Source organism: Quercus suber, unplaced genomic scaffold (genome assembly GCF_002906115.3).
Source record: "Quercus suber isolate HL8 unplaced genomic scaffold, Cork oak 2.0 scaffold_340, whole genome shotgun sequence".
NCBI lineage: Eukaryota > Viridiplantae > Streptophyta > Magnoliopsida > Fagales > Fagaceae > Quercus > Quercus suber.
Genome location: NW_027069792.1, coordinates 421,110 through 447,001, shown reverse-complemented (window position 1 = coordinate 447,001; position 25,892 = coordinate 421,110). Strand labels below are relative to the sequence as shown.

The 25,892-nt window shown below is 31.3% G+C and overlaps 1 protein-coding gene, 1 long non-coding RNA gene and 1 pseudogene across 2 annotated transcripts; all 3 read right to left on the bottom strand.

The window, feature by feature from the left end:
* LOC112024160 (serine carboxypeptidase II-2-like) overlaps positions 1–18,391 on the bottom strand; it is a 45,295-nt pseudogene extending 26,904 nt beyond the window's left edge.
* Positions 18,392–20,481: 2,090 nt separating this feature from the next.
* Positions 20,482–21,070, bottom strand: LOC136061666 (uncharacterized). The gene is made up of 3 exons (XR_010623507.1): positions 20,971–21,070; positions 20,682–20,851; positions 20,482–20,566 (listed from the first exon to the last, which is right to left on the bottom strand). It is a non-coding gene; the product is annotated as an uncharacterized LOC136061666 (long non-coding RNA).
* A 473-nt stretch (positions 21,071–21,543) lies between these two features.
* On the bottom strand, positions 21,544–23,706 carry LOC112023806 (zinc transporter 5). The gene is made up of 2 exons (XM_065759762.1): positions 23,084–23,706; positions 21,544–21,975 (listed from the first exon to the last, which is right to left on the bottom strand). The coding sequence occupies exons 1-2, from the start codon at positions 23,669–23,671 to the stop codon at positions 21,544–21,546; spliced, it is 1,020 nt and encodes a 339-aa protein (XP_065615834.1). The 5' UTR covers positions 23,672–23,706.
* Between the last annotated feature and the right edge of the window lie 2,186 nt (positions 23,707–25,892).

Here is a 25,892-nt window from a genome sequence, read left to right as displayed (position 1 = left end):
TTGGTAGTTAGAAAGAACTTTGAATATCATCCATTTTATATTAATCCTAAGAATTATTGCTTAAATTAGTTGACGTAACTATGTATTAGTAACTGGAAGATTGGTGCAATGAACTTTGGAATGTCAAACTTGACATGCACAATGTGGTCCGGATTTCTCTTAAAAAATTAAAATATTATTTTCGACTGATTACGATATGAAAATATTTTATTTTGGAATATAAGTACGGTTCTTGAGTAAATGGACTCATCATAATCATGATCCACTAGTTTTAATCCTTGTGGACTCTCTAAACATGTAAAGGTGGATCCAATTGAGGTGTTGCATAATTGATAATTGGTACAGGGTTCTTATGGCAAGATCATTGTGCTGAGCTAAAAGTTCTTCCTCTACCAAGTTTCAAATCACCTCCTTCTAAACTAGCCATTAATACTTTAGTGAAACCAGATAGAAGGGAGTCACTTAGCTCACAACCAATCATAGCCTTAGGGAGTAAAATAATAAATCTATATAATATCTAAAAGCTTAAAGCGTTTATTATTATTACACTAATTTTGAGTCACATTAGCATATCATTTCAATCCACTTCGGTTTTTTCCCGTTCACTTTGAACTATTTAGATCCATTTAGCCTACATTGGACATTTTCAGTCTAATTTGGTCAATTCAGTCCACTTCAATCATTTTCAATTGTAAAAGTTATTAGTAAATAATTAAATAAGTGTTCATAAAAAAAAAAAAAAAAAAGAGTTAATTTAATTATTTTTTCAAATGTATTAGTACATGAAGTCATTTAAGCATTTTTTAAAATAATGTTAATCAAACAATAAGACCTTTTAAATGATGCATCTTACAAATTATTTCATTAAAATTTTGTAATTGTAAATGACATTATTTATTAACTAAAAAATTTACAAAACGGCATGATTGTTTAATTTGAGATCAACAACATAACAAACAAAATTCATAATTATTTTTTAGTGATACTATAGTTATTACAAACTTTACTACATAGTCTTACAAATCTATATTTTATATAATATCTAAAAGTTGAAGTGTTAATTTTTATTGTTATTACGTTTTTTTTTTTTTTTTAAAGCCATATCAATGTAGAATTTCGGTTTACTTTGGTCCATTCAATCCACTTTGGTCACTTCCGTCCAATTCAGTCTACTTTGGTCTATTTTCATCCAATTTGGTCTTCTTTGATCCATTTTGGTCTAAATAGTCCATTTTGGACTAATTTCTCCTTAGATTGATTCTTTTTGTAGGTTTCATTTTCTATTTTGGGCTCAAAATTTATATATTTTTTTTTGGATTAAAAGTATGAATTTTTATTCTATTTGAGTCAAACTCTTTCATATTGGGCTAAAATATAAACAAAATAGGCATTAGAAATTAGAGATATGAGTCCTAAAAAAGCAATAAAAAAATATAAATATAAATATATATATATATATATATCTCTCACTATGTATTGTTGTTGGATGCAAAATATATTCTATGTTCCATTACATGAAATTTATAAAAATAGAAAATGTCTTTAAATAATACATGCACTATTAACCTACAAATTTTACATTATAATCTTATAAAATAATTATATTACATTTTTTGAGCATCACTTGGGTTTGCGACTAGTCATGGTAATAAGAGAAAAGTGTGATTTGATTTTAAAGATCTACCTCCACAACAAAAGACCTTAAATAACTATTGAGCTATGAACATATACTAAGAGTGTGTTTGGGAAATGAAGAAACTCATAGCTTATTAGAGTTTTTAGTTTATTTTTGCTACTATTTATGAGTCTTATTGCACTTTTAGGTATTATTCATAGGTCTCACTGTACTATTTAGCTAGCTTGCAGTTTTTTTTTTTACAGTATTTTCTGCAAAATGTTTTCAGTTTCAGCTAATTCTATATTTTTTTATGCTATTCATAGGTCACACTATAATAAATTAATTCTAAACTTTATTTTTGATGAATGGATTTGTCACGCCTTGAACCCAACTATAAAAATATGCACGTGACAACTGCCGCATGCTTATAAAGTAAGCACCCTACAAGTCTGCAAGACTTTTTTAGCAACTAAAATTTATCCTCAAAAATTAATTCAAAATACCTCAATAATTTCTTTATGAATAGATCTCCAATAATTTAATAGGAACAAAATCCAAACCTCATGTACATAATGCCAATTGGCCGATAAATATAAAACTATTAAAAGACCATCCAATCCAAAATCACTAAGCTTCTTTTCTTGCTCACAACACAATATCAAAACTCCCAAAACTTGCTATTCTTCACAATCTGAAACTGGAGGGGAAAAAAAGAGGTGAGCTGACAACTCAATAAGTAACCAAAATCCTAATAAGTTTTATCAAGTAATAGATCTGTTAAGTAATAAGATGTAATATGAGTCTTCAAAAGTTATAATATACTGTGGGTTTTCAATTATAACTAAAAAAAGTTTCATAGTCTTAAAATAATAAGTTGCAAATAGATCACATACTTTAATCTGACAAATATATCATAGATGGTTTAGAAAGTAGTCAGTTTTCTATATATTAAAGCTATAACTTACAATATGTTCCAAAAAGATACATAAGCAGTTTTAATGACTCAAAATAGTTCAAATATTCAAACATTTCCAAAATCATATATGTAGTTATAAGGACTCAAAATAGTTCAAATATTCAAATGTAATTCATATTCTTAATAACAATTTTATGACTATGGTCACGCTATATCCCCGTGACTGGGCATCAGAGTACCAATGAATAACCCCCATTGGCTGGGTATCAGAGTAACAATGAATAACCCCCATTAGTTCGGATATTAGAATACCAATGAATAACTCCCATTGGTTTGGGTATCAAAGTACCAATGAATAACCCCCATCGATTTGGGTATCAGAGTACCAATGAATAACCCCCATTGGTTTGGGTATTAGAATCAACTAGCCGCGAACCTGCGCGTTGCGGGTGATAATTATTTTTATGGTGGTTTTATTAAAAAAATTTTTACAATTTAAACTAATCTAATAATGAGTAATGTATTTCATAATTATATTTTTATTTATTATAAGAATAATCATAAATGTAATATAGGATCAATCCAAAACACCAAAAAAACATAAACTAAAAAAAAAAAAAAAGTTAACAATGATTAATTGAACCAATATTAGGATAAAATTTTGTTTTTGATAATCTATTAAGATTATTTTCTTTGTAGAAATTATAATTTCAGCCGCTCAAAACATATTATCAAATAAACAATTATTAGCAAAATCTAAGAATTAAATTTAGATACATGAATTGTTATAAAATAATAATAATAAAAATAAAATTGCAAAAGTTAAAATTTGTCACCTATCCGATTATTTTTGTTTGGCTAACCTTTGCTTTTCTTTAAATAAATGGCATTATAAAGTACTTCTAGTACAACTATTAAGAGTACTTTGTCCACCACAAAGGATTAGAAAATAAACAAAAATTAGTAAGTCTCATAGTTTAACATCTAAATTGAGCACTATAAAAAATCATGCTATGTAACAGAATAAATACCAAATTATCCAAATCATGCTATGTAATAGAATAATATTATATTTTTATATGCTATATTTAATTCTTTAGAACGCAATAGGATAACATTTAACATTCAAAAAAAAAAAAAAAAAACAACAACAACAACAACAATAATTTAAAAAACTAAACTAAATCACACTTTAAAAAACTAAACTAAATCGCATTAACCCAAAATAGAGTTTTAAAGAATATAAAAAATTATCAACCTAAAGTAGAGATGCAAGAAAATAAAAAAAATCTACCAAAAATTTGAGAGAGAAAGAGAGAGGGAGAGAGAGGGAACCTTTTTTTTTTTTTTTTTTTTTTTTTTTTTTTTGTGAGGGAAAACTATGCATAGAATAGAAGAGATAGTGACAAATTTATAGTAAGAATGTGTGAATAAGAAGAGACAAAAATAAAGGAAGATGAAGGGAAAGATGAAGAATGATATTAATGTAGAGGGTAGTGGGGAGATGAAATGGTAAAGGAGGGAGAAAGATTGAAGAAGTAGTGGGGAGATGAAATGATAAGGGAGAGAAAGGTTGGAGAAGTGTAAATAAGTAGTGGAAGTAAATAAATAAGTAGTAGACTGCATTTATAGGGCTGAAAATTGTAAAAATCATTTTAAAATTGTAGGAAAATTATATTTTAAAAAAGAAAAGAAAAAAAAGAATGAAGTGGCCGCTGATGTGGTGCAACGTGAGAGCAGCAGTATTAAACGCTACGTTTCAGCTTTTAGTAATATATAGATATAGATTCATAGTCAAATTGTCCATAAAAATATATCTTATTCAAATACATATATATATAATACATATATATATATATATATATATAATCATATATTCAATCTCAAATATATTTGCGATATTTCTATATTCTTTACTTTAAATCAATATAGCTAAAAAAAAAAAAACAATTAAATAAAATAAATCTTATATTCAATGCTCATATATATTTGTGAAAATTATTTATTCTTAACTTTGAATTAGTATAGTTAAAAACAATTAAATAAAACACATCATATATTCAGTGATCAGATATATTTGTGATAATTCTTTACTTGAAATCAGTAATACAATAGAAATAAAATTGTAACAACTGTAATTTCAGTAGTTAATTACGCAAAATAAAACCAATTAGGATAAAGTTACTTACCTCAAAAAGCTATTCCAAAAGAAACTTTTCCCTAACACTTCCTCTAAAATCCTTAGATATCACCTAGAACAATTTTCAAATATTTTTACTCAATAATCAAATAATTTAAAAAATGACTTATAACGGTACCTGGCCAACAAAGAGACTACTAAAGTATCCAATAATTTCCCTTTATTATTTCAAAATTAAAAATTCATGTATTCAATATATATCCTCTATTACCACTAACAGAACCTAGTAGTCTACATATAATCATTTAGAGTCAAAAGCACCGCCTAGACCATCTTCTATAGTTCTACACATGTTCATTTTCTTTTTCATCTTTTTTTTTTTTTTTTTTCCCTCCTCCTCCTGCCACTGCCACCTCTAGTTTTCTTTTGGCAAGGAGACAAATCACACAATTCAAGCCCTGACACAAGCTTTATTGAAACTCTATTCTTCCTCTTCCAAATCAATAAATAAATAATAATATATTAGAAAGAAGTTGGTATTCCTCCCTTTCGTCAAGCGTTTTGTTTTGTTTTGTTTTTTTTTTTGTTTTTCCTCCATCAATCCGATTCAATTCCTTTAAGAAAATTGAACACACCTATGCGGTCATGGCTAAAGAAAGTCTCACTATTGGCCAAAATACTCATTTAAGAAAATATTCTAATACTTCATAAAGTCTAAATTTGACAAAAGAATAGGATTTCTTAAGCTCTTACCTCAAGAGTGTAGTCAATCATTTTCTACTTCAGTCCTTTGAGTAGTTTCCTCTCTCAAAATATCTCTGCCATTATACGCTAACTTAATAATCTTATATATAGTTAGGGTTTTAACCTTATTTTTTTAAAAACTCCCTTATAATTATAAATTATAAAATTGACCCCGCAAAAGATTTACTTAAATACCATTCATTTTAATTTTTTTTTCTTCTGGGTATTACAATCTCCCCCACTTATAAGAATTCAATCATCTGAATTCATCAGAAGCTGAACGAATTATCACGCTTCCATTGTGCTACTCTAAAGCCACAATTGTATTGATCTATACAAATTTATCACTCATCACCATAGTTCAAACTATTTCACAACATATGCGTAGACTTTTCCTTCCCAAGATTTGAAAAAGAAAAATTTCCATAGCAAATGGAGCCATGATGTTTCCATTGCAGAATACAATACAACTATAAAATCTCTTACTCAATTAGCCATAGTTTAAGAACAACCATATTATGAAAAATATAAGATTCTTTAAAGATATACATATCTCTAGTCTAAATAGCTCTCTAATTTCCCTTCAATATGAATAAAAGTTCCAAGGCCCATTCATTTAGGTTAACCTCAATAACTGATTTTCCATCAATTATTAATTTCAATAATATTCCAAGGCCTAAGTAGTCTCCAAAAATTACAACAAGGGAAACCCACAATTTTGAGATTCACCATAGACCATTGAATGCTAGCATCCGCTTGTTTCTCTACCTCAAAATTAAGTAGTGCATCCAAAGTTCCAATCCTTCCTAGGTTCAAAACAAATTTACAACATATGCGTATATAACTATATCTTTTCTTCCTCAAGTTTTGTAAAATAGAAATTCCAAAGTCTCCATAAATAATCAATTGAGCATTGATATGGGTCTATCATAGAACCTCTATCCTAATCACAAATTATCTCCACAAATAAGCAACATTTATTCAACGTTAATCTTCAAATGATACTTGGGCTAGAACTCATTGAAGAGTTGGGTTCCTTAATTACATTGTCTATTATGAAAACAAATCTCTAAGTATGCATCGGCTAGAAGGGAATAGTCCATGAAGTATCTCAACCCTTTTATTTATTTTTTTATTTTTATTTTTTACCTTGCAAATAATAGTCCCAACAATCTAGAACTTAAGAGTATACTGTAATTTATAATCACTAACCATCTGCCAATATAAAACAAAAGGTACAACAATTGACTATAATTCAAATTGTAATAGTCTTTCAAAATAAACTCTCTAGCCATCCCAACTCCTTCAATATCCAATCAAAAATATGGTTCACTAGTGCAATTCAATACTACCATGTACTTGTGTTCTATCCACTTCATTTTCTATTGAGCCAATCCATTAACTCTTATCAGTTAAATTCAAAGAATTATATTTCTGGCATCAAAACTTATTCTCAAGGATATTAAACAAACCTCCAAGTCCATAGAAAAGAAATTGCGGACCTCAAACTTCTAAGTAACAAAACATGTCTCAAAAACATTTAGGGACTACCTCATACATAAATTAAGCTATGGTAATCCAGGTAGGTCAACCCTAACAAGAACAATGATCCAAAGAAAGTCGGTCCTTAACATTAAAATCCAAGGAAGTCCACCGATATATTACTGAATTCTTTAAACACCCTCAGAATTTATATAATAACATATAATATAATGTGAACTATAATAACCACAAATTGATTTTCCCTTCACACTATGAACTTTCCGTTAATTTCCTTACTCCATATAAACTAAAATCAAGGAATCATAGCTCTACCATCAAACCTTAATCCCTAAATAAAGTTCTGCAATTTCCAATTCCCCAAAGCACCCAAATTCTGAATAAGGTTACGCAAAATAAGGTCAATTAGGATAAGGTTACTTACCTCAAAAAGCTATTCCAAAAGAAACTTTTCCCTAACACTTTCTCTAAAATCCTTAGATACCACCTAGAACAATTTTCAAATATTTTTACTCAGTAATCAAATAATTTAAAAAATGACTTATAATGGTACCCGGCCAACAGAGAGACTACTAAAGTATCAAATAATTTCTCTTTATTATCTCAAAATAAAAAATTCATGTATTCAATATATATCCTCTACTACCACTAACATAATCTAGTAGTCTACATATAATCATTTAGAATCAAAAACACCGCCTAGACCATTTTCTATAGTTCTACACGTGTTCATTTTCTTTTTCATTTTTTTTTCCTCCTCCTGTCACTACCGCCTCTAGTTTTCTTTTGGCAAGAAGACAAATCACACAATTCAAGCCCTGACACAAGCTTTATTGAAACTCTATTCCTCATCTTCCAAATCAATAAACAAATAATAATATATTAGAAAGAAGTTGGTGTTCCTCCTTTTCGTCAAGCGTTTTGTTTTGTTTTTGGTTTTTTTTCCTCCATCAATCTGATTCAATTTCTTTAAAAAAATTACGTTGAACACACCCATGCAGCCATGGCTAAAGAAAGTCTCACTGTTGGCCAAAATATTCATATAAGAAAATATACTAATATTTCATAAAGTCTAAATTTGACAAAAAAAAAAAAAGAAAGATTTCTTAAGCTCTTACCTAAAGTGTAGTCAATCCTTCTCTACTTCAGTTCTTTGAGTAGTCTCCTCTCTCAAAATATCTCTGCCATTATACGATCTTATATATAGTTAGGGTTTTAACCTTATTTTCTAAAAAACTCCCTTATAATTATAAATTATAAAATTGACCCCACAAAAGATTTACTTAAATACCATTCCTTTTAATTTTTTTTCCCGGGTATTACAGGATTAATTCTATACTTCAAAGTATAAGCTAAACCTAATTCTATACTTAAATACCATTCCTTTTAATTCTATACTTGTACATATTTAGGATTTTACTTGTATTACAAGTATGATTAAGATTTCAAGTATATTGGATTTGGAGTAAAATAATACTATAAATCTTGACTAATAAGAGACTTCAGTCGTAGTATCTCAAATAACCTCCATCAATATGGCTTAATTTCAGCATTCTAAACCGAATAACTTTAAGGAAAATGGGTGATAAAGATTTTTTTTTTTGAGAAGAGGGTGATAAAGAACTTAGATATTACATTGTCTCAATAAGTTAATAAGTTAATAAAATATAGTGATTTTAATAATTTCACTATTATTCTGCTAACCTTAATCACCACACTGGCATTTTGCAATACATATTACACAGTCAATATTTACATTGTATAAAAACTACGCCTTTTAAAGAAGACCTGTACAGTGCATGAAATGATACAAATTATAGCAAGCCTGTTGATATTGAGCCCAAAAGATCTTTATTCTTTATTTTAATTTTTTAGGACCACACCACTTTGTGCCACAACCATTTGCACCTCAAGAATCCAAATTTTTTTTCTACTACTCATACCCAATACTCAGTTGACTACATTACAATTGTTGCACATGGTCAATATAAACAGGTAAGCCCAGTATTACATCAAATAGTGCAAATTATACTGAGCCCATTGATCATGAGGCCCCAAAGATCTATTAACTTTATTTCCCCATCGGTAAGAGTTGCTGATATTTCAGAGAGCGGAATATGTTGGCACAAATTAATTAACATTTTAATTTATAACTTAAAAGAGTATAAGATCTAATTAAGCAACACAAGTGTAACCAAACCTTGTAGCAAGAAGAATTGATTTGGCTTGAGCAAAGTGGGTACTGCTATATATGACGCAGCAATACCCAAGTGTTTTTGCTTATCTACTCTTAACAAGGAGAAGAAGGTATAATTAAGGCGGATGCATGCATTAATGCTATGTTTGGAAGTTTGGAGGGAGAAGAGAGTAGAGGAGAGTAAAGAAGAGGAGAGTAGAGAGGAATGATTATCCTCCACTTTATTTGAATGTTTTTAAAATTAAGTAAGGGAGAGAAGAATAATTAACATTTTTATAATTTGTAATTTTGTTTATATGGTAAGGGTAAATTTGGTAATTAATTTGGTCAAGCATTTCTATGCTCTACTATCTCTCCAAATCTTTCCAATTTGGGAGAATTAAAAATGATAGGTTAGAAGTAGTTAGAACCCCTCCAAACTCCTCCCCCTCCCTTAAAAAAATCCAAACAATGTTATTTAACTTTTAACTTACTCTCCCTCCCTCTACTTTACTCCCCTCTACTGCCTATCCATTCAAACAAGCTATAAAGGATACCAACGGGGTATGGTGTTGTTGGGGTACTTCTCATTTGAATAAGATGACTATTGATCATTGTCTGTGATTATGTTGAACCTCGTTGTGTCCTCCATCAATTCATTATTTCCTCTAATTATGCTTGATGTTGATAAAATCTCTAACTTCCCTATGTATATATGTCTCTTAGAGGATGGTCCTGAGAGTGTGGAAATCTCAGGTAGGACTTGTCTATGTGAAGGTAAAATTAAAATTTTTTTTTAAAAGAGAAAAAAAATTGTTCCGTTAGGTCATTTTTTTTTTTGGTTATATTTATTAAATGGACTAAATTGGATTATGTCTACGTCAGCTCTGCTTGACATCTTCAATTAGTGTCAATCCTTACATTAGAGTTGAGAGATTTTGACTTGATTATTTGACAGGCAATATTAATTGTTCGTGTCAACCCATGTGTTGAATATCTTTACCTCAACACAATACAACATTAACCCGAACCCAAACCCAAACCAGTAACCATGATCCACCAATATGAATTGCCATCGTCACTAAAAACTAAAGGGTACTCTTTAGTTTTTAGAGCACTTGACAAATGAACTTAGAGGCATCTATTTATATATGCTTGGTTCTCTTTCACCAACGCATCCCTAGTGTTCCGTGTATTACCAAATTTTAAATAAAAAAATTAACTAATAATTTTGCATATAAAATAAATGTAAGAACAAATTGCAAGTAAAAAAATTATTTAATTGATATTTAAATATATAAAAAAAGTCTCAGTATAAATATTGTTTTAGGTCTCAAAATACATAGAGCCGAAACTGTTTGAATTGACAAGCCTAAATATAGGTTTGTCAAATTAAGCAAGAAGTCAATTTGTAACCAAGTGGTGATTAAAGAGGTTGGAAATTTGAGAAGGGTTGAGACAGATGGTGCCAATGAAATGGCCATGATCGTGCATGCTATGGTGGTGCTGTTGGGTATAAGCCTATAAGGGCAACCCCACCCATCATGTATAGGTGGGTAGCAATTGTCAACTACTGCTTGAACATACAAGTCTTCTGGTTAGGTCCAATCCACAGACCCACCTGAGCTTGCTACCTGGCTTAAAACCTCTAACCTTTTGTTATACACAATCACTCTTTCTTGTCTAGTTCTCAGTGCAATAACAATTTTGTCATAAAATAAAAGATACAGCAAGAAAAGAGAAAACAGTATATGAATTTCTTCTTTTCAAGTATATGAGAATGGGATTATATATGAATGGCTTCTTTTCTAGTAGTCACATATATATATATATATATATCTTCTCTGTGTGTTTTACAATGAAAGTACACACATATTATAGCATATCATATACTATATAATAAAAGTTGGGCTTAATAGTCATATGTATATTAATTTATTATTAATTTATTTGGTACTATTTGTTTTTACTTAAATTATATTACTCCACAATCATAAGGAAAAAAAAAAAAACAGTAATGTTATTTGTTCATACTGATTTACCAAACAATTTTTTGGATGAACTAAAAAAAAATTGTAAATAACGTAATTTTTTTTTGTGAATGATAAATAATGTAATAAGTGTTTGAGTTTAAAGTAAACACTTTTTCCTTAAAATTCTATATATAATGATGGAGTATACATATATACTTATACGTATATGACCTTTTTTTATTCCACTTTTTTATGGGATAGCAACAAACATGTTAATTAAATTAAAAATCTTAATTTTAATAGGATTTAAATTTTATATGAAATGGAACTCTCTCTCTCTCTCTTAGCAAAACAAAGGGATTATAACAAGAATTCGCTAGATAGGGATAAGACTACATGTACACCACCACCACCGACCTACATGCAAGTATTTTTTTACACTTTACATGCACTTAATTCTTCGTCTTTCAAATAATATGTACTGTTAGTTGTTTGCAACATATATTTTTTAGGTTAAATAGTTGAAAATTGTTGTAACAAGACTTGCAAGATTAAAAAGAAGATTGATTATGAATGAACAATTATTTCTCTATTAGGAGTGCCATTGCTTAGAGTTACAAACAATTTCATGGTATAGGTAGAATTAGAAAGACAGATCTACATAGATAAAAAGATTTGAAAAATAAGTCCATAAATATATAATTTCAGCTTTAAAATAATACCATTTAAGCACTTTTAATGGATAATGTTTTCGGAGTGATTATATTTATATAAGATTATAATTATTAATCGTTCTTTAGTCATTCAACAACATTAGTTATATTTTTAGACTAATATATGTTCATTGAGTTGATGTTACACCAACTTATGTCCTTATTGGGGAATTTTGACTAAAAAATACACACACACACACACACATGTAGCATGATTTTTTCTTTCAATTATATCATAATAATTCATTTAGCTATTATTTTTTTAATAAAATTATACGTTTTATAAGTTTACGATTAACTTTGTTTCAATCGTTTTATGGATTCTTTCTAAATATTTAATTCAGATTTTTTTCATGCATACACACACACACACATATTACTTTCAATTACATAATAATAATTCATTTAGCTTCTTCTTCTTCTTTTTTCTTTTTTTAATTATACGTTTTATGACTATGGGACATTTGCCATGTTTTACATGTTAGTGTGTGTTAGTTTAGAATAACGTATTAGATGACCCTTTGATGTGATTAGAATTTGGAACACAATGAGTAGAGGCCGACCTTCGGGTTAGGTGGGGTTGGGTGCCCAACACCTTCCCATCTCCATATCTAAACTCTGGACACGTGCTTTGGTAAAGATCAGTCCTTACATAAGGATGCTATATTTATAGTTCCTAGACCTAATCTAGGTGGCGACTCCATTTTCTTCTCCGCCTCGGTCCACTCGGCCAAGGCTTACTCCCCCTGTTGCGCCTACAGAATGGTGACCTTAAATTCACCTAGTGGGGTTTTTGCCATGCGAGAGATTTTTTCCATTTGTTAACAAATCATCGAATTATTTATTTTTTACTCATTTAGTTTATTTGGTGATTTTTTGGTGCCTCCATGATTTGCATGTAATTTGACCTAATTAATCAACTTAGTAATTGAATTAATTAACCAGGGTCAATCTATTTTAACCCAATAACGACAAAGAGAAGTTTCGCTATAAAATAAAAATTCACAAAAGTAGCACAAAGCCACTCTCACAATACATGTTTGAAGTACAAACTAGCTTTTACGGTTGCTTGTTCTAAGTTACTCTATGCAAAACAAGATTTCACACCAATAGGGCGGGGCTTGGTCATTGATAGCTCAATAGGACTTAAATGCACAAATCAACCACAAAGTAAGGAACAAAATAAATAATCTTATTGATAATATTGCAAAGTACTTGTAGGATTAGAGAAGTACAAAGCCTAATGATTACAAGAGCCTACACTTAGATAGAGTTCATGCAAGGAGCTGGAATATGGTGTACCCGGCATATATGCCGGGAACAACATATAATTTTCGTCATGCAAGACCATGACGCACTTATAAACATGAAGATAACTATCTGATTCATTGGGAATAAATTTGATTTCACAGATGATGTGTGCGTATCTTGAATAAGAAAACCATTCCTTATTTATACTTATCCCCAAATACATCTTTTGGTTCTTTTTTACAAAAATTAGAGAACAACCTATTGTATTTGGCTTTAATATTGTTGACACCATTTCTGTCACTGTATCTTTTTCATGCAACACACTAGAGAATATATAGTACAAAGTTTCTCTCTAAACTAATTTAAAGAAAAACTTTTCAAACTTAACGTATATTTCTTAGGTGTGAATTTTCAAAATCTAACTGTTGAATTTCATATTTCTTATGTTTTTAACATGCATATCAAATTTCGTTCAAATTGGATATTATTTACTATTCAATCAATAAACTTATTGTTTATACACAATTTTATATCACAAAAACTTGAAATTTTAACATTTGTTTGATGACATAGCAATTGATCTTTGATTTTCTTGAAATTTTGCAAGTACGAAGGAAATAATAAAAACAAGCAATTCAATAGTTAGATTTTCAAAATCTACAATCAATATAAAGATATTCGAGGAGTTTGAAGGATTTTTTTGAAACTTTGTTTATATATAATAAAGTTAATAATTGTGTTGTGGTGTACAAAGAATACAAAATCAAGTTCAACACAAACTTGGCAAGTCCTTCGTATCTACGAAGTCAACATCAAGCGAGACAAACACGAACACAAATAATTTATAACATTTTTTGAATTATGGGTAATTCTACCGTACCTCCCTAAAAAAGGGGGGGTACGGTACCCACTAGTAAGTAATTTGATATACCAAGTTACCTTTTTCTTATATTTGACAGTTCCATCATCACATTATGTAGTTTTAACATCACATGTGATAGTTCTTTGTGACGTTCGGTGGTTCTCTAACTTTTTTCTCATATTTGACAGTTCCATTCTCACATTGTGCAATTCCAACATCACATGTGACAGTTCTTTTGTCACATTCGATGGTTCCCTTTCTTTTTTCTCACATTTAACAGTTTCATCCTCACATTGTGCAATTTCAACATCACATGTGACATTTCTTTATCATATTCAGTGGTTCCCTTACATTTTTCTCACATTTGATAGTTCCATCCTTACATTGTGTAGTTCCAACATCACACGTGACAATTCTTTTGTCATATTCAGTGGTTTTTTTTTTTCTCTCGCATTTGACAGTTTCATCCTTACATTATGCAGTTCCAATATCACATGTGACAGTTCTTTTGTCACATTTGTGGTTCTCTTTATTTTTTTTTCTTACATTTGACGGTTCCCTCCTCACATTATGCAGTTCCAACATCACACGTGACTGTTCTTTTGTCACATTTGGTGGTTCTCTTTCCCTTTTTTTTTTTTTTTTTTTTTTTTTTTTCTCACATTTGATGGTTCATTGTCAACATGACATATATCTGTACTTTTGTCACATTCAATGGTACCCTATTTTTTTTCTCACATTTGATAGTTCCATTATCACACTGTATAGTACCAACATCACTTTTGACCGTACTTTTGTCACATTCGGTGGTACCCTAATTTTTTTTCTCATATTTGATAGTTCCGTTGCCACATTGGCAATGTCAATATCACATATGAAGTACTTTTCTCACATTTAATGGTTTTTTTTTTTTTTTTTTACTCACATTTGACAGTTTCATCGTCATATTAAGCCGTACCAACATTACATATAGGCGTAGCCAACCCAACCCAACCCCACCGAATTACCTAATAATCGACAAATATATATAACAAAAATACTCCTAATGTCTCTAAAATTCCGAAATACCCTTAAATATATTAAAATTACCAAAACACATTCTAACAATTGAAAATTACCAAAATAACCTTGAAACTCTCAAAAATTATTGGGATATGCTTAAAACCTAAAAAATGGCTGAAATGACCCTAATATCTAAAAAATTACTAAAATATCCTCTAAACCTAAAAAATAATCGAAATACCCTTAGATACTAAAAAAATGACCTAAATGACCATGAAACCTAGAAAAAGACTGAAATGACCTTGTAACTTAAAAAGTGACAATAATGCCCTTAAAACCTAAAAAATGACTGTAATGCACCTTAAACCTAAAAAATTACTGAAATTACACTAAAACCTTAAAAAAATTTGAAATACCCTTAAAATCTATAAAATGACTAAAATACCTCATTAAACTTGAAAATGGCCAATACCCCCGAAACCCTCAACAATTACTGGAATACCCTTAGAACCTAAAAAATAATCAAAATAACCAAAAAAACCCAAAAAAATAACCAAAATTACCTCATAACACTTGAAAATGACTAAAATACATTTGAACCCCTTTAAAATTACCAGAAGACCCTTAAAACCTAAAAAATAACTTAATGACACTAAAACCTAAAAAATGACCAAAATGACTCCGTAACCTAAAAAATTACTTAAATACGCTTAGAACCTAAAAAAGATGACCACACTTTTGTCACATTCGTTGGTACTCTAATTTTTTTTCTTACATTTGACAATTTCATCGTCACATTGGGCAATACCAACATCACATGTGACAATTCTTTTATCACATTCAGTGGTTCTCTTATTTTTTTTTCTCACATTTTACAGTTTCATCCTCATATTGTGTCGTTCCAACATTATATTTAACAGTACTTTTACATTTGGGCCCACCACTAAAGTTACTTTTTTACTCACTAATAACTGCTCATCACAATAGCAATTTAAAAAAAAAAAAATTGTAGCTCTAGCGTTTTCCTCCTTTTAAAAGCTATTAAAAAAAAAAATTAGATCTAAAATCTAAAACAAAATAAATATCCCAAAAAATTAGCCCAACCACAATAATTACTAATATTAAAGTTAAAAACGATTAAACTCAATTAACCAATTTCAACAAAAATGAACAACCCAACCCTTTTAAAAATTTTAAACTAGATACTTTTGTCCTTCATTGTTTATCATTTTGATCATAATGAAAAGTGTCAGTCTCATTTGAGTTAGCAAAGCCTCCACCAACTAAGTCTAAGAAAGCCATAATAGCAATGAAATGTTTTCTTTGTTAAAGACATATCAGTGCCACAAAAGGTCAATTTTAACATAATTGGCTATTAAGAGGTCAATTTTCATCTTTCTCTACTTTGTTCATTCACATTGGCAGCTGACAGTAACCCATACTAACTCCTTAGTGTAAGCAAGACCTATTGACATATGTATTAGTATCATAAATAATATGATACGGTAGATGACCACTTGAGAAGAAGCAATTCAGACATAATGTTTGCTCTTGTATTTCTTGATGAAGTTTTTTTTATAGACTCTAAGTGTGCATTTGCCTCCAAATTCAAAAGTCAATTTATTTTACTATTTAACTTATTTTTGCTACTATTCATAGGTCTTATTGTACTATTTTAGTTAACTTTTACCTTTATCTATAATATTTTCAGCAAAAAGTTTTTAATTTTAACAAAAAATTTTTAGTTTCAGCAACATAAGCGGATCTTAAATAGATCCTAAGCATTCTTATATATGAAAGTGTGATAGCATTGAAGGACTCAAAATGGTGGTCTTTGTCAAATTTTGATTATTTTAATGTTTTTTACCCTTGAATATTCACTTCATTAACATAAATCAAACAAAAGCTAGCAGGGTCTCTACCATCTCATTCTTTTGACGAAGGAATTTGTTTCACACAAGAGACACATGTGGCTCCCACCATAACATAATGGCTCTTCTAAGACCACAACTTTTTTATTTTTTGAAGTGCTAAGACCACAACTTTTACCATAATTTGATGAAGTAGTCAAATATGAATGATGTACAATTACTTTTATATAAATCTATCACTTTATCTCTACTAATCACAACTGTCCACTTTAAAGTTGTGTCTAAATGCTTTATAAGAACAAAATCCACCCAAAAAAAAAAAAAAAAAATCAGCTAGAATTATCTTGGTTTCTACCATAAATCTTTGAATATACCAATTAACTTTCTATGTATCTCCATTGGTAGCTCACATCATATTCATAGCTCACATCACATTCAAGGCATACCTCCCTCTAAAATAACATAGTTGAGGTCACTTTCTTGATGTTTATATTTTTCTAATTAACATTATTGTGTGAGATTAATAGGGATATATTATTTATTTATATCTATTTATATATGTTTTAAGATATGCTTTACATCATCTTAGTGGCATTAGCTTGCTAGTAATACAGACATGGTTTGCCAAGTAGGTACATGTTCCAGCAGGGTAGTTCGAATAGGCTTCCTTCAAAGAAAACACCAATGTTACACAACTTGCAAATTTCCATTAAAGTTTTATTGGCATCAACTGAAAATCGATAGTGTCATAAAACAAAAGCAAAGCAGTTATTCAAAAAAACAATAAAGAGGAGACTTCTTCTGGATCGCCACAAATACAAAAAAGTCTGCTCAAAGACAAATGCATTGAACAAAACTCTATTTCTTCAATATGGCTCAAGAAAGACTCTAGCTGGCTTGGTTCATTTAGAAAGAGTAAAATAAAAATCCAAAAATGTTAACAGTTCACAATTGCACGAGCTACCAGAGAATCTCATGAACCTAATGTACCAAATGTTATTTTTGTTATGTGACGAGACTGTTCCAAAATCAGATTCCAGTAGTCTTGCTATTTGAGTCACTGATAATATTCCATGTTCAAGAATGGTCACTAAAGGATCCAGTTTATTGAACAAAAAAAAGTATTATGTGGGAATCAATTATCAATCTCCACAAACTAGAAAAGAGAGTAAAAACAGAAGTTAGGATTAAATTTAGAATGTTCTTAGACTATGTAGGCATGGTATTTAAACCCGGACCGGACCGTACGGTTGGACCAGAAAACCCGTGAACCGTTCATATTCACGGTCCATTTAAGGTTACGAACCGTTCCATGCGAAAAAAGCATGGAACCGCCCGAATTGCGGTCCGACCGGCCAGTTCTGTGAACCGTGACCGGTTCTCATGGTGCAAGCGGGTGGGCTGTTTTAGCCTAAAACGGCGTCGTTTCGTCCTTCTTTTTTTTTTTTTTTTTTCCTAATGCGGCGTCGTTTTGGGCAATACCTGAAGTTCAGGTCCTGAACTAGGCTGAAACGATTTCTAAACCTAGTCTCTCAAAACTCAAATCTCTCTGCCTCTTCCTCACTCTCTCGTCCCTGCCTCTCCCTCATCGCCGCTGGATCCTCGTCGCCGTTGCAGCTCGCCATCGCAGTTCACGCATCGCCGATCTCGCCATCGCAGCTCACGCATCCCAGATCGCAGCTCAGCCGTCGCAGCGCAGATCGTAGCTCACGCATCGCCGCTCCGCCGTCGCAGCTCTCGCATCGCCGCTCAGCCGTCGTAGCTCCCTCATTTCTCTCACGCTCATCGCCGTGTTACAATCAATTCCTTCATCGTCGACCAGCACACACATTTATCACGGCAAGTTTATTTCTTTGTTTTCCTTATTTTGATTTTTAGGCATTTAGAAAAATAAAAAAGTTTGTTAATATTATTTGATGTGCTATGATTCTTCCTTAAAGTCTAGCTTTTGAGATGGTATGCTGTAAATTATTGGCGAAATTACATATTGGAGCAACAGAGTGAATATTTGGTAATGGTGTTATGTTATTTTTACCTAAAAATTAAAGAAATTTAGGTTCACTTCTTGTATACAAATGGCTGTATATGGTGACACAAAATCATTCAATCAATGAGATGTTGGTGCTGCTGAATTTTAATTAGGCATATGAATTAACTGGATAATTAGTGATAACAATCCTTAATTTTTGGGATAGGAATTCCTCAACCATCTAAGTAAGGATTCGAATAAGCATCTGTTGTGTACTTTTAAATTTTTAATCAGATTATAACTGGAAAGGACAAAAGAATTTTGGTATGAAAAATATCCAAGGTTGCTGGCTTAATGTGTAACTGTCTAAGGTAGCAATAGAAATGCTAAGGCATGATAATTCTTTGACTCTATGACTTTGTGTATATTAGTTTGTTAATTTGACTGTGTATAAAGTTGTGATTCTTTGACTATATGTATTTCAAAAATTGATGGGTCTATGCGTGTTTGATTGGTTGTTTAGTCTTTTAGATTAAAATGGAAACAGAGACCGGGTCTACTCCATCACATGAAGTTGATTCCAATGCAATGGAGTCTAGTTCAAGAGTAAGGGAAAAGGTTGATCTGGCTTGGGAACATTTTAGCCTTGGTAAGGATGAGAAGGGATGGAATACTTTTACATGTGTGTATTGTAGGCAAACATATAAAGGTGGGGGTATTAATAGGATGAAACGACACCTTGCGGGGATAAAAGGTAGGGTATATACACTTATATAAGCGTGAGGAATTTTTTTTTTTTTTTTAAGAAACAAACACACACCTATTTAGAGCAATGTTGAACGATACTATAAAATAACAAACACACCTATTTACATAATGCTAATCCTAAGCATGGTTTTCAGATCCGGACCGTTCATTGAACCGTAAAAGAGAGAGGTTCAAGGTTTTAAGGTCGAACTGAGGTCGAATCGGAGTCGAACTGTGATGACGTCATAATTAATTTAATAATTATTTTAAATATATATAAAAACATTAAATTAATAAAATTTAGAAAAATTAACTAAAATAGTCATAAAGTTTTCATCCAATATAATGACATTAGCACTATCTTTTGCAACCTGAACATATCCATGAAAAGGGATCATTAAAGAATAAATTGACCCCAAAAAAATAAAAATGAAACCGAAGTAGATAGCACAACAAAAGGCAATGATACAAGTCCAAAAGTATATAAGCCCATGCAAAATCAAAATGATACTGAAAGACAAAGATTATGTGACGTATTGGGGAAAAAGAAAAACAAGTCAAGATGATAAAAACTTAACTATGATAGAATAGAGATCTGATATTATCTCGAATCTGTAGAATATAACCATTTAAAGAACACTGCATTATATAAGCAACTGCTGATGTTCTGAGGCATTGTTCTATATTACTGCTTCTATTACAAATGCACAAGAAGACCTAAAAGTAAATGTAATCCATAAAACTTAAAAGTACAAAATAAAAATACATAAACAAGCCTACAAGTTACAGTACACAACTACACATTGTTTCTTACAAAAATACATAAAATTTACTTCTAAAAAACAACAACAAAACTTCAAACTCCAAGTTACACATTATGTCTTACAAAAAGATATAGAAATTATCTCTAAAACACAAAATAGAACTTCAAAGTTCAAACATAATTACTATGATGATAAATCATCAATGTCATGAAAGTTAGCATGCTCATCATCATTTCCTGAAAATCCAGGAGGAGGGCTAATAGGCTGTCCAAATGTTCCCAACTCAATTCCTTCAACCTCACTGCTATCATCTACAGATTCTACACACAAGTTTGAACAAAATAAAAAGAAAAATCATTATAATGTTTACACAAGTTTGAAAAAAATAAAAGAAAAATCATTATAGGTTATCAAATTGTTTACATATAAACTAACCTTCAATATTAGAAGAAGGCTCTGCTGGATATGCACCCTCTTCATAAATTGCATTCTCCAACTCTTCATAATTAAGGTATGGGTCTTCCTCTTCCACATATACCCAAAAATCAGTTTTGTCGATACTTGCATAATCAATGGGGTCAAAATTAAACTTTTTGTTATAAAGCCTGCATCAAAAAATGTCATACTCATTATTGGAATTTGAACATAACTAGTAACTAACAATTACATTATATAAATGACTTCTTAAAAATTAATATAATGACAAGATATAACATTTAGTTACCTATGTTTCAATCGCAAGTTATGATGAACAAACACAAGATCATTGAGCCTTTGATGCTCCAACCTATTTCTCCTCTTAGAATGTATTTGGTCAAATAAACTCCAACAACACTCACATCCAGAAGAGGCGGAAGTTTGGCTAAGGATTCTAATTGCCAATTTTTGCAAGTTTGGAGCATCAGCACCCCACAACTTCCACCATTCATCTGATTTTCATAACACAACGTAATCTAATATTAATCAACATAAACAAACAAACTTTCAATTGAATAATCACTTTAGTTATTCTAAGTTTCTAACTATAATAACAAAACTAACTTTCAACATGAACAAAAAAACTAAGATTTGTTTATAGTATTAAAGTAAACTAATTACTTCTCACCTGGATGAGTGATCGTGCTTGTTGACAATGCGAGATCTCTATCAAAACTCCCAATACGGTCTCGAAAATATTGAGTTTCCTTAATTAATTTCTCTTTGTCACCATCATATTTTGTCCCAATGTAGTCCAAAACAGCCATATTTACTGCTGGTTTCCGACAAAAATTCTCCTCATCATATTGAAAAGCGGGATTTAACCAATATGCAGCAGCATGAAGATCTTTACGCAAATGTTTGTCACAACGGTTTTTATAATTGAGGTGTATGGCTTGTACAAGTGCTTCTTCATTCGGAAGATCTTCTTGATTCCCAACCGTGCTCTATGCATGCCCTCATACACATAACCTATTGCAGGCCTTTGATCAGAATCAACAATCCGTAACAAACGGATAAGTGGTGATGAAATCTTGACAAGAACATTAATATCATCCCAAAAAGAATTATCCAAAATGATAGAAACTACTTCTTTTGCCTTTGACTCTCTTGCCAATCTATTGTTCACAAAGAACTTGCTAGTCACTAAGGCTTGCAAGTCATGCTTATGCACATGAAGGCTTCCAAATGAAAGGAAAGTAGTAGCAAATCTTGTTGCTCCCATGTGTACAATATCTGTCCAACCAGGTCTCTTCCTCAACCAAGCAATCAAAGCCACATGATTATAAACAAAAACTNTACTTTTAAGTTTTATGGATTACATTTACTTTTAGGTCTTCTTGTGCATTTGTAATAGAAGCAGTAATATAGAACAATGCCTCAGAACATCAGCAGTTGCTTATATAATGCAGTGTTCTTTAAATGGTTATATTCTACAGATTCGAGATAATATCAGATCTCTATTCTATCATAGTTAAGTTTTTATCATCTTGACTTGTTTTTCTTTTTCCCCAATACGTCACATAATCTTTGTCTTTCAGTATCATTTTGATTTTGCATGGGCTTATATACTTTTGGACTTGTATCATTGCCTTTTGTTGTGCTATCTACTTCGGTTTCATTTTTATTTTTTTGGGGTCAATTTATTCTTTAATGATCCCTTTTCATGGATATGTTCAGGTTGCAAAAGATAGTGCTAATGTCATTATATTGGATGAAAACTTTATGACTATTTTAGTTAATTTTTCTAAATTTTATTAATTTAATGTTTTTATATATATTTAAAATAATTATTAAATTAATTATGACGTCATCACAGTTCGACTCCGATTCGACCTCAGTTCGACCTTAAAAACCTTGAACCTCTCTCTTTTACGGTTCAATGAACGGTCCGGATCTGAAAACCATGCTTAGGATTAGCATTATGTAAATAGGTGTGTTTGTTATTTTATAGTATCGTTCAACATTGCTCTAAATAGGTGTGTGTTTGTTTCTTAAAAAAAAAAAAAAAATTCCTCACGCTTATATAAGTGTATATACCCGGTTAAAAAAAAAAAAAAAAATCCTCCATAAAAATTCATTTGCAATTTGTTCCTAACTTGTCTAAATGAGAACATTATCATTTATCAATTCGATACTTTATACAGTTCTGCCCAAAAAAGAAGAGCAAAAGGTTTGCTGGGTAACTATCTAATTAAAAAAAAAAAAGTTGGGGTCATAAATGCCAAAAATGTAGGCATTGTGATTGTCTCGATCCTTTTCTTTATAAGGAGAACAAGAAGGGTTTAAATCATCTTTTTTTATTGTTGTAATTATTGGGGAAAAAAAAAAAAAAGAAGCAAAAAAAGGCCGTAATTTACCTGAGATATTATGCGATGCCGAATAAGATCAGATGAATTTGACTTGTCTAATACAGATATAGAACCATGTACATGACCTGCATGTGCCTCATCACTTTCCTCCTCATCAGCATTCAGTGGCTGAGCTTTCCTCAGCTCAGACCTCTTTTGGTATCCTGTAGCAAAAGCTTCCATCAACAAAGTCCCAATAGCTGACACCATTGCCACAAAACCCGTAAAGGGAAACTTTCCCCACGGATTTTCACTAAGGCAAGGGCTGTTTAAACTTTGATAAGCATCAGGAAGTACATGAATGAACCTGGTTGCTAAGATTACCCCGGCATCAAAGGCCTTAATGAGGAAATAAATGTCTTTCTCTGGGTTTAAAAATCTTAATCTCTTTACCAAAAATGGAAGACTAACTCCTAATGTACTAGCAAGTAGGATTGAAACTATGGAAACTAGTTTGTATTTGAGTGCCACGGATATGTTTCCATCTTCTTCTTGGGATTCACATGTGCACTTTGAAGAGACTTGGATAGGGCCAACAAGAAAAATAAGAGTAAAGATGGTTAAGAATTTGAATAAAGAAATTTGGAAGTTGGTCATTGCTTTGGATGTGTCTATATGTGATTATGAAAGAAATAAGGAGAAAAAACTTTAGCTATGGTGAAGTTGTGTTTTGAGAAATTATTGATGCTCTTATATATAAAATGTGGTCAACAATTCTTGGAATTCGAGAGAGAGAGAGAGAGAGAGAGAGAGAGATACCATTAATTTGTCATCTTAAGTTGGCTTTACTAACTAGGGGAGGGGACTTCACTTCTTTCTTTTTTGTTTTTTTAAGCAATAAATTTGAACCTATAGTTTTCATTCAATGATGGTTAATTTTTATCATTAGATCAAAATGTCGATTAATTTTTGTTTTATGTGGAATTTGAATAAAGATCTCTGTTAGGTTCTAAAGGTTTAGGAATTTATGTATTTAGAACTCTAATTTGTAATGTTGGCAAACCATGAACAAAACAACATGTTTAGACTTGTTAAAGTATGCTCAAAGTTGATTAATTATTGTAAAGTTGGAATCGAGAGACTGTAGATGCATTGGGGCATTTTGGTCTGACTCGATCGATCGAGGAATAGATTCGATCGATCGAAAATCGACCAGATTGCGTTTTCTGCAGTTTTCCAACTCAGCCTTAGCTCTTTAAAACGTTTAGGGTTTTTATGTTTTTGTCCTAGGTATATAAGGCAAAACCCTAGCCACGTTTTATTGTTGCTCAAGTTGTATTGTTGCTCATACATTGCGGTTTTGTGTAAATCTCTTATGAGATCTAGAGGAGCTTTCCTTTACACAAAGCTTAGGATTTTCTAGATGGAGATTACTTCAATATCTTGATGATCAACTTGGTTGCTGCCTTTGAAACTTAAAGAATATCAAGCGTGGGTGCTTGTAGCTGATTGAAGAATTCAAGAAAGAAGGAGTCCGTGGATTCGGAGCTTGCACGGGGTCGTGTCAGTAAGTTCTACTGGTAGGTAGCATTAGGAAGTCAAGTGGGGAGCTTGTAAGTCCTTTTGTATGAACTTCAATTCTTTCATAGTGAATTTAGTTTTGCCTTGAGGATCGGTGGGTAAAATCGGTGGGTAAAATCCTCCCCAGGTTTTTTACCGGTTTGGTTTTCCTGGGTGATCATATCATGTGTTATTTATTATTCCGCTGCTATATATTTTCATGATATGAGTGTTTGATTGTTTTAACCTAGAATTGCTTAATTTGACTAAGTAACAACTTGGCTAATTAACTAGGCTACTCAATCTGGTTGTGTGTTAAGGGGTCTAAAATTGTTCAAGTGGTATCAGAGCAGATAGCTCTTTTTGTCTGAGATTTTTTTTCTCTGAGCTGATCCTTGACCCCTGTTGTCATGGAGCATGGACACTCTCTTTTTGTTCCTCCTCACTTTGATGGGAACAACTATGCCTATTGGAAAGTAAGGCTGAAAGCATTCCTGAAATCCATTGATGAGAGAGTCTGGAATTCCGTTGAATACGGATGGCAGAAGCCCACTACTCCTGTGAGTGAGTGGCAAACTTCTGAAAAAGAAGCAGCAGTCTTCAATAGCAAAGCTATGAATGTCATCTTCAATGCTGTTTCTATGGAGGAATTTAAGAGGATCTCTAATGTTGAGGTTGCTCATACTGCTTGGAAAATCCTCCAAACTGTGCATGAAGGCACAAAGGTAGTTAAGATAAACAAACTGCAGCAATTAACTTCTAGGTTTGAGAGCATTAGGATGTCTGATGATGAATCCTTTAATGAATTTTATGCCAAACTAAATGATATTGTTAATTCTGCTTTTAACTTGGATGAAATCTATGATCAACCTAAAATTGTTAGGAAGATACTTAGATCTTTAACTGAAGACTTTAGACCCAAAGTGACTGTCGTTACTGAGAGCAAGGATGTGGACTCCATCCCTGTTGATGAGCTTGTAGGATCTCTTCAGTCCTATGAGTGTGACTTACCCAAAACAAACAAATCCAAATCAATGGCTCTTAAGTCTGTTGATGATGTTGAGGCTGGTGGATTTGATGATGAGCTCTTTGCTACAGAGATAGCTTACCTTGCCAAGAATTTTAGAAATTTTCTGAGAAATACAAACAGAAGGGCAAGAGGTACAAACACTGTTGAACCTAGAAACTTTAGGAAGAATGATCCCACTAAGGTTAATAAATTTGAAAAACCTAGAGAAAGAGTGGATCAATCTTCAAACAATTCTTTGGGTGCTCAGTATTTTGGTTGTCAAGGGTATGGTTATGTTAAATCTGAATG

Coding starts and splice junctions, on each gene's coding strand:
- LOC112023806 (XM_065759762.1), bottom strand. CDS start 23,671: ATGACCAACTTCCAAATTTCTTTATTCAAATTCTTAACCATCTTTACT. Junction 21,976..23,083: donor GGCATCGCATAATATCTCAG/GTAAATTACGGC, acceptor TGGTTGAGGAAG/AGACCTGGTTGGACAGATAT.